The sequence below is a fragment of the Panthera tigris genome, chromosome B3, assembly GCF_018350195.1.
Source record: "Panthera tigris isolate Pti1 chromosome B3, P.tigris_Pti1_mat1.1, whole genome shotgun sequence".
NCBI classification, from domain to species: domain Eukaryota; kingdom Metazoa; phylum Chordata; class Mammalia; order Carnivora; family Felidae; genus Panthera; species Panthera tigris.
In genome coordinates, this window is record NC_056665.1 from 131,442,701 (window position 1) to 131,458,976 (window position 16,276).

Below are 16,276 nucleotides of genomic sequence, written 5' to 3' on the forward strand. Positions count from 1 at the left end.
ATGATGTAGAATTTTTAATGATACGTGACAAATGTTTTTGAAATATTACTAAGAAATAATATTAGCCTACAAAACATAAATTCAACATAATATCATTTTTGTTAAAAAACAGAATGCCTCAACATATTAACAAAAGTTACCTCTGAGTGGTCAAATTATGGATACTGTGTTTATTTTTTGTTGCAAAATGTATTTTCTAACTTTTCTATAATGAGCTGGTCTTATTTGTATATCAGGAAAAGATGAAAATCATTTGAAAATACTAAGTTCAATACTACAAAATTTACTTTAGTACTTACTTGAAGTAGCATTATCATACATTTGTAGATAAAGAATATATTTAAGCCATCAATACACGCCAGCATGTTATTTTTGAGTCATACAATCAATTTTGGTGTTAAACAGATGACAAAGACTAAAACCACAATTATTCTAACATTGTTATTACTTGTTTAACCGCTGTAGTTTAATCCGTGGTGCTAAATTGTTTCTATGCTTTTGTTAAAATATTTAAAGATGACATACCCCCATCTTCTTCAGAATCTGTATCAGATTCTTCACTATCACAAGGTCTTTTTTCTCGATAGCCCTCCATTTCATTTGTCCAAACCATTAAAGACATATCTGCACCTCCTAAGGTAACCAACATGCTGTCATCATAGGTCCAGCGAACATTTGTGACATGTGTACTATGGGCCACATACCTCTTAAACTTTCCAAATTTTCCCTAAAGATGAAAACAAAAATGTTATTACTTGAAAATGGTCAGTTATAATTTTGAATTTATTTCTTAATATATGATTGGAAATTAATCATCACAAAGTCATCTTGTAAAAAAAAACAAACAGAAAATACTGAAATTCACTAGAATAAAAAATGACAATTTCCAAACCTGTTGACAACAGGATAAAACTAGTAGTCCCACACATTGTTAGTACTACGGGCACAACTGTTTTGAAAATCAACTTGGTATTGTGCATTAAAAGCATAAGAATGTCCTGACCTTTGACTCACCAATCCCCCCACTTCTAGGGGTCTATGCTAAGAAAATTCTACGTGTGCAAAAAATTTTTACCACAGTACCCACAGCAGTGAAAAAATTTAAATACCTTAAATGTTCAATAAAGTAATAGCTAACTACAGTAGATGTCTATGGAAAAGGACACATCTGTTCAAAAAAATGGCTCTGCAGACATATTATTGCTGGAAATAGACACAACAACTGAAAAGGATATAAATGCTTATGTACAACATGGCCATATTAACAAAAAGTAATTATCAACCCTTTTGGAATATACTCATGTAAATATCTTTCATCTCAATTCATTAGTGTTTTTGTTTATAAACAGTACCCACAAAAATATATTTTTTATTTTAAAAATCAAGAAAAACAAAAGTAATAGACACTGACAACTTTTTAACGCTAACAAATTAAGTAAGTAAATTTCAGATCAATGTATTATAAGCAAGTTTTAGATGGACATCTTCGCAAAGGTATTAAAATAATAAATGTCTTAAAATATAGTGATAGCTAAAACAGTGAATTCTTTGGAAAAGACTCCTAATAAATGCTAGCTCAAATAGAAGGGGGGGATCTGTCACCGAAACACTGCAAGAAGATACTTTCTCTAAGATTTTGTGGTTCTTGTTATACAGAAGTGAAGCAGGAATCCATAGATGATTATCCTAGAACCTATTCTTAAGGCATCTATACCATCTAGAATGCTAGAAGTGAAGTTTCTGACCAATAAATGCCTTATTATATTAACATGAGCAGTTACTTAAGACCACCAATATCATAAGATTTCAGTGCCCTATTTCAAATTTATGTTTATGTTCATGCTGTTGCCAGGTTATAGTATATAAGTGATCCTTGAACAACATGGGTTTGAAGTGCATAGAGCCACTTATATGCAAATACTTTTCAATAAACACAGTACAGTCCTGTAAATGTTTTCTCTTCCTTATTATTTTTGTAATAACATTTTCTTTTCTCTGGCTTACTTTATTGTAAGAATATAGTATATAATACATATAACATAAAAAATATGTGTTAATTGACTTTATGCTATCAGTAAGGCCTCAAGTCAACAGCAGGTGATTAGTAAAGATTTGGGGGAGTCAAAGGTTGTATGTGGATTTTTGACTGTATGGGGGTTGGCACCCCAACCCCCACGTTGTTCAAGGGCCAAATGTGTATCTGAATTAGTAACAATTAAGAATTAATGCATCTGGACTTGATATATGAATTTTATTTTTGTGCCAAGTGAAAGCCTAATGTTTGCCAGTAGTTTGAAAAAAGGAGAAAGCAATAAGAGAATTCAATCTTCACACAGCACTGGCATATAGCACTCCAAAGGTTCTGTACAATCTAGTTTTAGCAACATAACATCATTCATTACATTGAATCAGGTCTATTTTAATTTTATAGGTATTTTATAGTATTTTGTATCTAATAGTTAAAACATTTTGAACTTTAAAGCTATAAATATAGTTTGTATTTACTGTTAATGGTATATATTTAACCAAAAGAATACTAAAATTATTTAATATTACGGATAAATGTTTCTTCTAAAAGGGATATTTATTTACTCGATATTGAGAAACACTGTACAATATAACTTAAGGCACGAAATCATAAATTATAATACTAATTCTAAGTAAAAGCTATACAGGTGCCTGGGTGGACTCAGTAGGTTAAGCATCCAACTCTTGATTTTGGCTCAGGCCATGATCTCAGGGTTTATGGGATCGAGCCCCAGGTCGGGCTCTGCACTGACAGCATAGAGCCTGCTTGGGGTTCTCTCTCTCTGCCCCTCCCCAACTCAAATGTGTGTGCACTCTCTTTCCCAAAATAAGTAAACATTTTTTTAAATAATTTTTTAAATGTTTATATTTATTTTTGAGACAGTGAGAGACACAGCATGAGCGGGGAGGGGCAGAGAGAGACGGAGACACAGAACCTGAAGCAGGCTCCAGGCTCTGAGCTGTCAGCATAGCACCCAACGCGGGGCTCAAACTCGTCAGCCATGGGATCATGACCTGAGCCGAAGTCTGATGCTCAACCGACTGAGCCACCCAGGCACCTCATAAGTAAACATTTTTTTTAAAGCTATAAATATGATGTCAAAAATAGGATTCTAAACTTTTCATATTACATATGTAATACTCATTACAACAATGAAATACTATGAAAGCACACGACCTTAACCATTTTTATAATTAAGATCATTATGGGAGTTAAAGAAAAACACATACTTTAGCAGGATATCTAAATAACTTCACAAATCCCAAATCATCCCCAGTAGCTAGGACCATTTTGTCACTGGTGAGGCAAGAGGCAGTTATATCTGTGACTTCTCCAATTACTGGCCAAATTCCCTCACAGCATAAACCAAGCACACTTGTCCATGATGCCCAACAAATTTTTTCTACCTAAAAAGGAAAAAAAGGCTGTAACTTTGTAATATCTAAACCTTAAAAATTAACAACAAAAATCTGAATGTTTCTTTATAATTACATATGTCACAAGTAAAATTAAAATTTTAATAAAAATAGTTAAATTATTAGTTTTCTTTTTTTTGTAGCTTCCCAAGGCCACTAGTCCCTGTAGAAAAATTTTAACATAACATTATTCAACATGTACTTATTATACACCTGTATGTTTTACATGCTGAGAATTCAGTGATAATAAGACAGTTTCTGCTCTTAGAATAATCAAGTAGTTTATACCTCATGTCTAAATTTCTAATACTTTAGAGGCATGTTTTCCAATTAATCATTACTGGAAATTAAGAACTTTACTGACAGACCTTCTCTTTATTAAGCCACTTTAATATTAAATGTTTTTAGCCTCTCTTCTTCAGCCTTGTCAAAAAATTATGCTAATACCATCAGTCACAAAACCAAACACAGGGTGCCTGGGTGGCTCAGTTGGTTAAGCATCTGGTCTTGGTTTCAGCTCAGGTCATGATATCACCATTCGTGGGATCAAGACTAGCTCCATGCTGACGGCACAAAGCCTGCTTGGGGTTCTCTCTCTCTCTCTGCCCCTCCACTACTCTCGCTGTCTCTCAAAATAAATAAATAAACTCAAAAAAAAAAAAAGATCATTGAAGAAAAAAAGCCAAACACATTCTTTTCCTTTTTTCTTTAAGTTTGCCAAACATCTTAGGCATGTGGGTTCCAAAAGATTTGATAGACATGCAATACTCCCACCTAAGATAGCATGTCTATCTGCTTGCTTCTCTTTGAGAAAAGCAACTGAAGCACAGCTAGACATAAAAGTATTTATTCCTTTTCTTAATACAGCACCTCTTCTTCTACTCATCTAATAGTCTAGGCCAGTAAAATAAACTCACAGAAGGAACATCCGTGATTTGAATAATTTGAGAACAGGCTTCATATGTAAACAATAAAAGTCAGGCATCAGTTTTCTAACCACCTAGTCATATTCACAACATTGCAAACACTATTATTTTCCTACCTCCACACTGGGAATGGTTTGTTTTTTCCCTCTGGGAGCTTCAAAGAATAATTGTTCTTTAGCACCAGTGTTGACCTGTAAAAGCTTTCCTTAAAAATAAATAAATAAATAAATAAACAAACAAACAAATATACATACATAAAATATAAATATATATATGTAGTCAGGATGTTTAACTTTTTAAAATATTTTCTTTCATGGTTTATTATGACATTTAAATTGTTTTATAATCATATACGTAAAACTGCATAGAATTAATCCTATTTAAAAGCATTCAGTGAACATTACCACCTTTCTCTCATTAAGTTCCTTTTTTAAAAAAAATTCCAGTGTAATTAACATACCCTGTTACAGCAGTTTCAGGTGTACAATACAGGGACTCAATAGTTCCATATATTACTCATTGCTCATCATGAGAAGTATACTGTTAATCCCCTTCACTAACCCATTCCCCCACCCACCTCCCCTCAGTTTGTTCTCCATAGTTAAGAGTCTGTTTTTTGGTCTCTTTTTTTCCCCTTTGTTCATTTGTTTTGTTGTTTAAATTCCACATATAAGTGAAATCGTAGGATATTTGTCTTTCTCTGACGATACCACTTAGGATTACACACTCTAGATCCGTTCATGTTGTGGCAAATGGCAAGCTTTCACTCTGTTTTATGGCTAATATTCCATTGTATATATACCACATCTTCTTTATCACCTATTGATGGACACTTGGGCTGCTCCCATAATTTGGGTATTAAAAATAATGCTGCAATAACCACAGGAGTGCACATATCTTTTTGAATTATTGTTTTCATATTCTTTGGGTAAATACCCAATAGTGGAATTACTGGATCATATGGTAATTCTGTTTTTAATTTTTTGAGGAACTTCCATAGTGTTTTCCACAGTGGCTGCACCAGTTTGCATTCCCACCAACAGTGCATGAGGGTTAGTTTTTCTCCACATCCTCGCCAACACTTGTTGTTTCTTGTGTTTTTGATTTTAGTCATTCTGACAGGTGTGACATGATATCTCATTGTGGTTTTGATTTGCAGTTCCCTATGATGAGTGATACTGAGCATCTTTTCATGTGTCTGTTGACCCCTTGTATTTCTTCTTTGGAGAAATGTCTGTTCATGTCTTCTGTGCATTTTTAAAAAGTCTTATTAATGTTATTTATTTTTGAAAGAGAGCATATGAAAGTGGGGGAGGTGCAGAGAGAGAGGGAGACAGAGGATCCAAAGCAGACCCTGCACTGAAAAAAGACAGCCCTATGTGGGGCTTGAACTTACAAACTATGAAATCATGACCTGAGCCAAAGTCAGATGCTTAACTAACTGAGACACCCAGGCGCCCCTGTCTTTTGACCATTTTTAATAGATTATTTTTTTGGTGTTGAGATGTGTATTTTTTTTTATTATTTTTTTTAACGTTTATTTATTATTGAGAGACAGAGACAGAGCGTGAGCAGGGAGGGGCAGAGAGAGAGGGAGACACAGAATCTGAAGCAGGCTCCAGGCTCCGAGCTGTCAGCACAGAGCACGATGCGGGGCTCGAACTCACAAACTGAGAGATCACGACCTCAGCCAAAGTCAGACACTTAACCAACTGAGCCACCCAAACACCTTGAGGTGTGTATTCTTTGTATTTTTTTTAATACTAGCCCTTTATCAGATATATCATTTGTAAATATCTTCTCCTATTCAATAGGGAGTCTTTTAGTTTTGTTGGTTGTTTCCTTTGCTGCGCAGAACCTTTTTATTTTGAAGCTGTCCCAATAGTCTATTTTTGATTTTGTTTCCCTTGCCTCAGGAGGCCTATCTAGAAAAATGTTGTTATGGCCAATGTCAGAGAAATTACTGCCTGTGCTCTCTTGTAGGATTTTTAGTTTCAGGTTTCACATTTAGATCCTTAATCCACTTTATTTTTGTGTATGGTTATAAGAAAACGGTCCAGTTTCATTCTTCTGCATGTAGCTGTCCAGTTTTCCCAACACCATTTGTTCAAGAGACTGTCTTTTTCCCATTGCATATTCTTGCCTCTTTTGTTGAAGATTAATTGGCCATATAATCACGAGTTTATTCTGAGCTCTTTATCCTATTCCATTGATCCATGTGTCTGTTTTTGTTCTAGAACCATACTGGTTTGATTACTACAGCTTTGTAGTATATCTTGAAATCTGGGATTGTGATACCTCCAGCTTTGTTCTTTTTCAAGACTGCTTTGGCTACTTGGGGTCCTTTGTGGTTCCATACAAATTTTACTATTATTTGGTTCTAGGTTAGCGAAAATGCTGTTGGTATTGCGATAGGAATTGTGTTGAATCTGTAGACTACTTAGGGTAGTATGGACATTTTAACAGTATGTGTTCTTCCAATCTGTGAGTATGGAATATCTTTCCATGTGTTTGTGTCACCCTAAATTTTTTTTCTTTCATACTTATTTATATTGAGAGAGAGAGAGTGCGTGAGCATGGGGGAGGGACAGAGAGAGAGAAAGAGAATCCCAAGCAGGCTCCATGCTATCAGCACAGAGCCCGACACAGGGCTCGATTCCATGAACCATGGAGACCATGATCTGAGCCAAAATCAAGAGTCAGATGTTTAACTGACTGAGCTACCCAGATGCCCCCTTAATTTCTTTCATCATTATAGTTTTCAGAGTACAGGTCTTTCACCTGCTTGGTTAAATTTATATCTAGGTATTTTTTTTTAAGATTTTATTTTTAAGTAATTTCTACACCCAACATTGGGCTCAAACTTACAACCCTGAGATCAAGAGTCACATGCTCTAACGACTGAGTCAGCCAGGCATCCTGGTATTTTATCATTTTGGGGTGCAGTTGCAAATGGGATTATTTTCTTAATTTCTCCTTCTGCTCCTTCATTATTAGTGTATAGAAATGCAACAGATTTCTGTATATTGATTTTGTATCCTATGACCTTACTGAATTCATTTATCAGTTCTAGCAGTTTTTTGGTGGACTTTTAGGGTTTTCCATATATAGTATCATGTCATCTGCAAAGAGTGAAAGTTTTACTTTTTCCTTACCAGTTTGGGTGTCTTTTATTTCTTTTTCTTGTCCCACTGCTGTGGCTAGGACTTACAAGTCCTATGTCGAATAAAAGTGGTAAGAATGGACATCCTGGTCTTGTTCCTGACCTTATGGGGAAAACTCTCAATTTTTCACCATTAATTATGATGTTAGCTGTGGGGTTTTCATATATAGCCTTTATTATGTTGAGGTATATCCCCTCCAAACCTTTGGTGAAAGTTTTTATTATGAATGGATGTTGGGGGCACAGAACCTGCTTGGGATTCTCTCTCTCCCTGCCCCTCCCCCATGCTCATGCTGTCTCTCTCAAAATAAATAAACTTAAAAAAATATATTGTTGGATTTGGTTTGCTAATATTTTGTTGAGTATTATCGCATCTACATTCATCAGAGATATTGGCCTGCAGTTCTTTTTTTGTGGTATCTTTATCTGGTTTTGGTATCAAGGTAATGCTGGCCTCATAAAACAAATTTGGAAGCTTTCTTTCCTCTTCTATTTTTTAGAAAAGTTTGAGAAAAATAGATACTAACTCTTCTTTAAGTGTTTGGTAGAATTCGCCTGTGAAGCCATCTGATCCTAAACTGTTGTTTGTTGAGAATTTTTGGATAAGTGGTTCAATTTCATTGCTGGTAATCAGTCTATCCAAATATTTTTTTTTCAATATCTGAAGTTTATTGTCAAATTGGTTTCCATACAACACCCAGTGCTCATCCCAAAAGGTGCCCTCCTCAATACCCATCACCCACCCTACCCTCCCTCCCACCCCCCATCAACCTTCAGTTTGTTCTCAGTTTTTAAGAGTCTCTTATGCTTTGGCTCTCTCCCAATCTAACCTCTTTTTTTTTTTTTTCCCCCTTCCCCTCCCCCATGGGTTTCTGTTAAGTTTCTCAGGATCCACATAAGAGTGAAACCATATGGTATCTGTCTTTCTCTGCATGGCTTATTTCACTTAGCATCACACTCTCCAGTTCCATCCATGGTGCTACAAAGGGCCATATTTCATGCTTTCTCATTGCCACGTAGTACTCCATTGTGTATATACACCACAATTTCTTTATCCATTCATCAGTTGATGGACATTTAGGCTCTTTCCATCATTTGGCTATTGTTGAGAGTGCTGCCATAAACACTGGGGTACAAGTGCCCCTATGCATCAGTACTCCTGTATCCCTTGGGTAAATTCCTAGCAGTGCTATTGCTGGGTCATAGGGTAGGTCTATTTTTAATTTTTTGAGGAACCTCCACACTGTTTTCCAGAGTGGCTACACCAATTTGCATTCCCACCAACAGTGCAAGAGGGTTCCCGTTTCTCCACATCCTCACCAGCACGTATAGTCTCCTGATTTGTTCATTTTGGCCACTCTGACTGGCGTGAGGTGATATCTGAGTGTGGTTTTGATTTGTATTTCCCTGATGAGGAGCAACGTTGAGCATCTTTTCATGTGCCTGTTGGCCATCCGGATGTCTTCTTTAGAGAAGTGTCTATTCATGTTTTCTGCCCATTTCTTCACTGGATTATTTGTTTTTTGGGTGTGGAGTTTGGTGAGCTCTTTATAGATTTTGGATACTAGCCCTTTGTCCGATATGTCATTTGCAAATATCTTTTCCCATTCCATTGGTTGCCTTTCAGTTTTGTTGGTTGTTTCCTTTGCTGTGCAGAAGCTTTTTATCTTCATAAGGTCCCAGTAGTTCACTTTTGCTTTTAATTCCCTTGCCTTTGGGGATGTGTCAAGTAAGAAATTGCTACGGCTGAGGTCAGAGAGGTCTTTTCCTGCTTTCTCCTCTAGGGTTTTGATGGTTTCCTGTCTCACATTCAGGTCCTTTATCCATTTTGAGTTTATTTTTGTGAATGGTGTGAGAAAGTGGTCTAGTTTCAACCTTCTGCATGTTGCTGTCCAGTTCTCCCAGCACCATTTGTTAAAGAGACTGTCTTTTTTCCATTGGATGTTCTTTCCTGCTTTGTCAAAGATTAGTTGGCCATACGTTTGTGGGTCTAGTTCTGGGGTTTCTATTCTATTCCATTGGTCTATATGTCTGTTTTTGTGCCAATACCATGCTGTCTTGATGATGACAGCTTTGTAGTAGAGGCTAAAGTCTGGGATTGTGATGCCTCCTGCTTTGGTCTTCTTCAAAATTACTTTGGCTATTCAGGGCCTTTTGTGGTTCCATATGAATTTTAGAGGATTGCTTGTTCTAGTTTCGAGAAGAATGCTGCTGCAATTTTGATTGGCATTGCATCGAATGTGTAGATAGCTTTGGGTAGTATTGACATTTTAACAATGTTTATTCTTCCAAACCATGAGCATGGAATGTTTTTCCATTTCTTTATATCTTCTTCAATTTCCTTCATAAGCTTTCTATAGTTTTCAGCATACAGATCTTTTACATCTTTGGTTAGATTTATCCCTAGGTATTTTATGCTTCTTGGTGCAATTGTGAATGGGATCAATTTCTTTGTCTTTCTGTTCCTTCATTATTAGTGTATAAGAATGCAACTGATTTCTGTACGTTGATTTTGTATCCTGCAACTTTGCTAAATTCATGTATCCGTTCTAGCAGACTTTTGGTGGAGTCTATCGGATTTTCCATGTATAATATCATGTCATCTGCAAAAAGTGAAAGCTTGACTTCATCTTTGCCAATTGTGATGCCTTTGATTTCCTTTTGTTGTCGGATTGCTGATGCTAGAACTTCCAACACTATGTTAAACAACAGCGGTGAGAGTGGACATCCCTGTCGTGTTCCTGATCTCAGGGGAAAAGCTCTCAGTTTTTCCCCATTGAGGATGATGTTAGCTGTAGGCTTTTTCATAAATGGCTTTTATGATCTTTAGGTATGTTCCTTTATCCCGACTTTCTCGAGGGTTTTTATTAAGAAACGTTGCTGAATTTTATCAAAGGCCTTTTCTGCATCGATTGACAGGATCATATGGTTCTTATCTTTTCTTTTATTAATGTGATGTATCACATTGATTGATTTGCAAATGTTGAACCAGCCCTGCATCCCAGGAATGAATCCCACTTGATCATGGTGAATATTTCTTTTTATATGCTGTTGAATTCGGTTTGCTAGTATCTTATTGAGAATTTTTGCATCCATATTCATCAGGGATATTGGCCTGTGGTTCTCTTTTTTTACTGGGTCTCTGTCTGCTTTAGGAATCAAAGTAATACTGGCTTCATAGAATGAGTCTGGAAGTTTTCCTTCCCTTTCTATTTTTTGGAATAGCTTGAGAAGGATAGGTATTATCTCTGCTTTAAACGTCTGGTAGAACTCCCTGGGGAAGCCATCTGGTCCTGGGCTCTTATTTGTTGGGAGATTTTTGATGACTGACTCAATTTCTTTGCGGGTTATGGGTCTGTTCAAGCTTTCTATTTCCTCCTGATTGAGTTTTGGAAGCATGTGGGTGTTTAGGAATTTGTCCATTTCTTCCAGGTTGTCCAGTTTGTTGGCATATAATTTTTCATAGTATTCCCTGATAATTGCTTGTATCTCTGAGGGATTGGTTGTAATAATTCCATTTTCATTCATGATTTTATCTATTTGGGTCATTTCCCTTTTCTTTTTGAGAAGCCTGGCTAGAGGTTTATCAATTTTGTTTATTTTTTCAAAAAACCAACTCTTGGTTTCGTTGATCTGCTCTACAGTTTTTTTAGATTCTATATTGTTTATTTCTGCTCTCATCTTTATTATTTCTCTTCTTCTGCTGGGTTTAGGCTGCCTTTGCTGTTCTGCTTCTATTTCCTTTAGGTGTGCTGTTAGATTTTGTATTTGGGATTTTTCTTGTTTCTTGAGATAGGCCTGGATTGCAATGTATTTTCCTCTCAGGACTGCCTTCGCTGCATCCCAAAGCATTTGGATTGTTGTATTTTCATTTTCATTTGTTTCCATATATATTTTTAATTTCTTCTCTAATTGCCTGGTTGTCCCACTCATTCTTTAGTAGGGTGTTCTTTAACCTCCATGCTTTTGGAGGTTTTCCAGACTTTTTCCTGTGGTTGATTTCAAGCTTCATAGCGTTGTGGTCTGAAAGTATGCATGGTATGATCTCAATTCTTGTATACTTAGGAAGGGCTGTTTTGTGACCCAGTATGTGATCTATCTTGGAGAATGTTCCATGTGCACTCGAGAAGAAAGTATATTCTGTTGCTTTGGGATGCAGGGTTCTAAATGTGTCTGTCAAGTCCATCTGATCCAATGTATCATTCAGGGCCCTTGTTTCTTTATTGACCGTGTGTCTAGATGATCTATCCATTTCTGTAAGTGGAGTGTTAAAGTCCCCTGCAATTACCACATTCTTATCAATAAGGTCGCTTATGTTTGTGAGTAATTGTTTTATATATTTGGGGGCTCCTGTATTCTGCGCATAGACATTTATAATTGTTAGCTCTTCCTGATGGATAGACCCTGTGATTATTATATAATGCCCTTCTTCATCTCTTGTTACAGCCTTTGATTTAAAGTCTAGTTTGTCTGATGTAAGTATGGGCACTCCAGCTTTCTTTTGACTTCCAGTGGCATGATAAATAGTTCTCCATCCCTTCACTCTCAATCTGAAGGTGTCCTCAGGTCTAAAATGAGTCTCTTGTAGACAGCAAATAGATGGGTCTTGTTTTTTTATCCATTCTGATACCCTATGTCTTTTGGTTGGCACATTTAGTCCATTTACATTCAGTGTTATTACAGAAAGATATGAGTTTAGAGTCATTGTGATGTCCGTAGGTTTCATGCTTGTAGCGATGACTCTGGTACTTTGTCTCACAGGATCCCCCTTAGGATCTCTTGTAGGGCTGGTTTAGTGGTGACGAATTCCTTCAGTTTTTGTTTGTTTGGGAAGACCTTTATCTCTCCTTCTATTCTAAATGACAGACTTGCTGGATAAAGGATTCTCGGCTGCATATTTTTTCTGTTTATCACATTGAAGATCTCCTGCCATTCCTTTCTGGCTTGCCAAGTTTCAGTAGAGAGATCAGTCACGAGTCTTATAGGTCTCCCTTTATATGTTAGAGCACGTTTATCTCTAGCTGCTTTCAGAATTTTCTCTTTATCCTTGTATTTTGCCAGTTTCACTATGATATGTCGTGCAGAAGATCGATTCAAGTTACGTCTGAAGGAGGTTCTCTGTGCCTCTTGAATTTCAATGCCTTTTTCCTTCCCCAGATCCGGGAAGTTCTCAGCTATTATTTCTTCAAGTACACCTTCAGCACCTTTCCCTCTCTCTTCCTCCTCTGGAATACCAATTATGTGTAGATTATTTCACTTTAGTGCATCACTTAGTTCTCTAATTTTCCCCTCGTACTCCTGGATTTTTTTATCTTTTTCTCAGCTTCTTCTTTGTCCATAATTTTATCTTCTAGTTCACCTATTCTCTCCTCTGCCTCTTCAATCCGAGCCGTAGTCGTCTCCGTTTTATTTTGCAGTTCATTGATCGCATTTTTTAGCTCCTCCTGGCTGCTCCTTAGCCCCTTGATCTCTGTAGCAAGAGATTCTCTGCTTTCCTTTATACTGTTTTCAAGCCCAGCGATTAATTTTATGACTATTATTCTAAATTCACTTTCTGTTATATTGCTTAAATCATTTATGATTAGTTCGTTAGCTGTTATTTCCTGGACGTTTTTCTGAGGGGAATTCTTCCGTTTCATCATTTTGGATAGTCCCTGTAGTGGTGCGGGACTGCGGGGCACTTCCCCTGTGCTGTCTTGAATAACTTGCGTTGGTGGGCAGGGACGCAGTCAGACCTGATGTCTGCCCCCAGCCCACGGCTGGGGCCACAGTCAGACTGGTGTGTGCCTTCTCTTCCCCTCTCCTAGGGGCGGGATTCACTGTGGGGTGGTGTGGCCGTCTGGGCTACTTGCACACTGCCAGGCTTGTGGTGCTGGGGATCTGGCGTATTAGCTGGGGTGGATTGGCAAGGTGCACAGGGGCGGGAGGGGAAGGCTCAGCTCGATTTTCCTTTGGAGATCCGCTTCGGATTCCCTGTGGCACCGGGAAAGAGTCAGACCTGCTGGAGGGATGGATCCGCAGAAGCACAGCGTTGGGTGTTTGCGTGGTGCAAGCAAGTTCTGGGAACCGGTTCCCTTTGGGATTTTGGCTGGGGGATGGGCGAGGGAGATGGCGCTGGCGAGCGCCTTTGTTCCCCGCCAAGCTGAGCTCTGTCGTCTGAGGCTTAACAACTCTCCCTCCCGTTGTCCTCCAGCCCTCCCGCTCTCCGAGCAGAGCTGTTAGCTTATAACCTTCCAGATGTCAAGTCCCGCTTGCTGTCGGAACACACTCCCTCCGGCCCCTCCGCTTTTGCCAGCCAGACTCGGGGGCTCTGCTTGGCCAGCGGGCTGCCCCTCTGCTCCGTCTCCCTCCCGCCAGTCCGTGGAGCTCGCACCGCCTCTCCGCCCTTCCTACCCTCTTCCGTGGGCCTCTCGTCTGCTCTTGGCTCTGGAGACTCTGTTCTGCTAGTCTTCTGGCGGTTTTCTGGGTTATTTAGGCAGGTGTAGGTGGAATCTAAGTGATCAGCAGGATGCGCGGTGAGCCCAGCGTCCTCCTACGCCACCATCTTCCCAGGATTCCTCCAAATTTTCTATTTCTTCCTGTTTCAGTTTTTTAAAATTTTTTTTTAACATTTATTTATTATTGAGAGACAGACACAGAGAGTGAGCAGGGGAGGGGTAGAGAGAGGGGAGACACAGAATCCAAAGTAGGCTCCAGGCTCTGAGCTGTCAGCACAGAGCCCGACGCGGGGCTTGAACTCACAAACTGTGAGATCATGACCTGAGCCTAAGTTGGTCCCTTAATCAACTGAGCCACCCAGGCACCCCCCTGTTTCAGTTTTGATAGGTTGTATGTTTCTAGGAATTTATCCTTTTCTTCTAGGTTGTCATATTGTTTGTTTGGCATATTATTTTTCATACTATTCTCTTAGAAGTCTTTTATTTCTGTGGTGTTGGTAATTTCTCCTCTTTGTTTCTGATTTTGAGTTGGTTTTTTTTTCTCCCTTAATAAATCTGGCTGGAGGTTTATCAGTTTTGTTGATCTTTTCAAAGAACCAGCTCCTGGTTTCATTGATCTGTTCCATCGTTTCTTTAGTTTCTATTTTGTTTATTTCAGCTCTAATCTTTGTTTTTTCCTTCCTTCTGCTGGATTTGGGTTTTGTCGGTTCTTTTTCTCTTTTAGGTAGGGTTAGGTTGTTTGAGATTTTTCTTGCTCCAGGCCTGTTTTGCTATAAACTTCTCTCTTAGAACTGCTTTTGCTGCATACCAAAGATTTTGGATTGTTCTGTTTTCATTTTCATTGGTCTCCAAGTATTTTTTTTCTTTCTTCTTTCATTTCTTGGTTGACCCAATCATTATTTTCAGTTGATGAGACTTGTTTTGTGACTAATATGTGATCTATTCTGGAGACTATTTAATGTGCACTTGAAAAGAATGTGTGTTCTGTTTTAGGATGGAATGTTCTAAATGTATCTGTTAAATCCTTCTGGTCCAGTGTTAATTGAAGTCACTATTTCCTTGTTGATTTTCTGTTTGGATGTATCCACAAATATAAGTGGGGTGTTAAAGTCCCCTACTGTTATCTTATTACTATCGATTACCTCTTTTATATGCATTTAACTACTGTATGTATTTAGGTACTCCCATGTTGGGTGCCTAAATATTTACAGTTGCTCTATCTTCTCGTTGGATTGTTCCTTTTTAAGCATACCCTGTCTTTCTTCGTCTCTTGTTACCGTCTTTGTTTTAAAGTCTATTTTGTCCAATGTAAGTATTGGCTACCCTGGCTCCCTTTTTACTTTCATTTGCATGAGAAATGGTTTCCCATTCCTTCACTTGCAATCTGCAGGTATACTAAGGTCTGAAATGAGTCTCTTATAGGAAGCATACAGAGAGGTCTTATTTTTTTTATCCATTCTGTCACTCTAGGTCTTCTGATGAGAGTGTTTAGTCCATTTACATTCAAAGTAATTACTGATAGGTATGTACTTATTGCCATTTTGTTACTTGTTTATGGTTGATTTTGTAGTTCTTCTCTATTCCTTTCTGCCCTTGCTCTCTTCTCTCATGGTTTGCTGGCTTTCTTTAGTGATATATGTAGATTCCCTTCTCTTTATTTTTTTCATATCTACTACTGGGTTTTGATTTGTTATTACCATTAGGTTTGTATATAACACCTTATGCTTCTAGCACTCTATCTTAAGTTGATGGATGCTTAAGTTTGAATCCATTCTTTACTCTTCTCCCCATTTCAGGTACGTGGTGTCATACTTTACTTCCTTTTATTTGTAAATCCCTTGACTGATTTTTGTAAATATACTTAATTTTACTGCTTTTGTGCTTCCTACTTTTCTTACTCTTACTTATGATCTTTTCTTTCCACTCAGAACATCCCCTTTAATAATTCTTATAGGGCTGGCTTAATGGTAATGAATTCCTTTAGCCTTTGCTTGTCTGGGAAACTCTCCTACGCTGAGGTGCAGCCTTGCTGGATACAGTATTCTTGGCTGCAGGTTTTTTTTTTCTTTCAACACTCTAAATATATCATGCCAATCCCTTCTAGTCTGCAAAGTGTCTGCTAAAAATCTGGTGATAGCCTTATGGGGTTTTTCTGGTATATAACTGTCTTCTGTTGCTGCCCTTAAAATTCTTTGTCACTCCTTTTTGTCATTTTAATTACTATGTGTCTTGGTGTGAACCTCTTTGGGTTGGTTTTGTTGGGGGTTCTCTGCACGTCCTGGATATGGATTTCTGTTTCCTTTCCC

General features: G+C 37.8%; 1 protein-coding gene across 5 annotated transcripts in view; it reads right to left on the reverse strand.

The window, feature by feature from the left end:
* The window catches only part of EML5 (EMAP like 5), a 178,836-nt gene that overhangs the window by 38,278 nt on the left and 124,282 nt on the right, over positions 1-16,276 (reverse strand). For all 5 annotated transcript variants that reach the window (XM_042990305.1, XM_042990304.1, XM_042990303.1 and 2 more), the window contains 3 exons: positions 4,487-4,575; positions 3,259-3,435; positions 526-727 (listed from right to left, as the gene is read on the reverse strand). In XM_042990305.1, the coding sequence (XP_042846239.1) occupies positions 526-727; positions 3,259-3,435; positions 4,487-4,575 (468 nt within the window). The remainder of the gene's footprint in view (positions 1-525; positions 728-3,258; positions 3,436-4,486; positions 4,576-16,276) is intronic.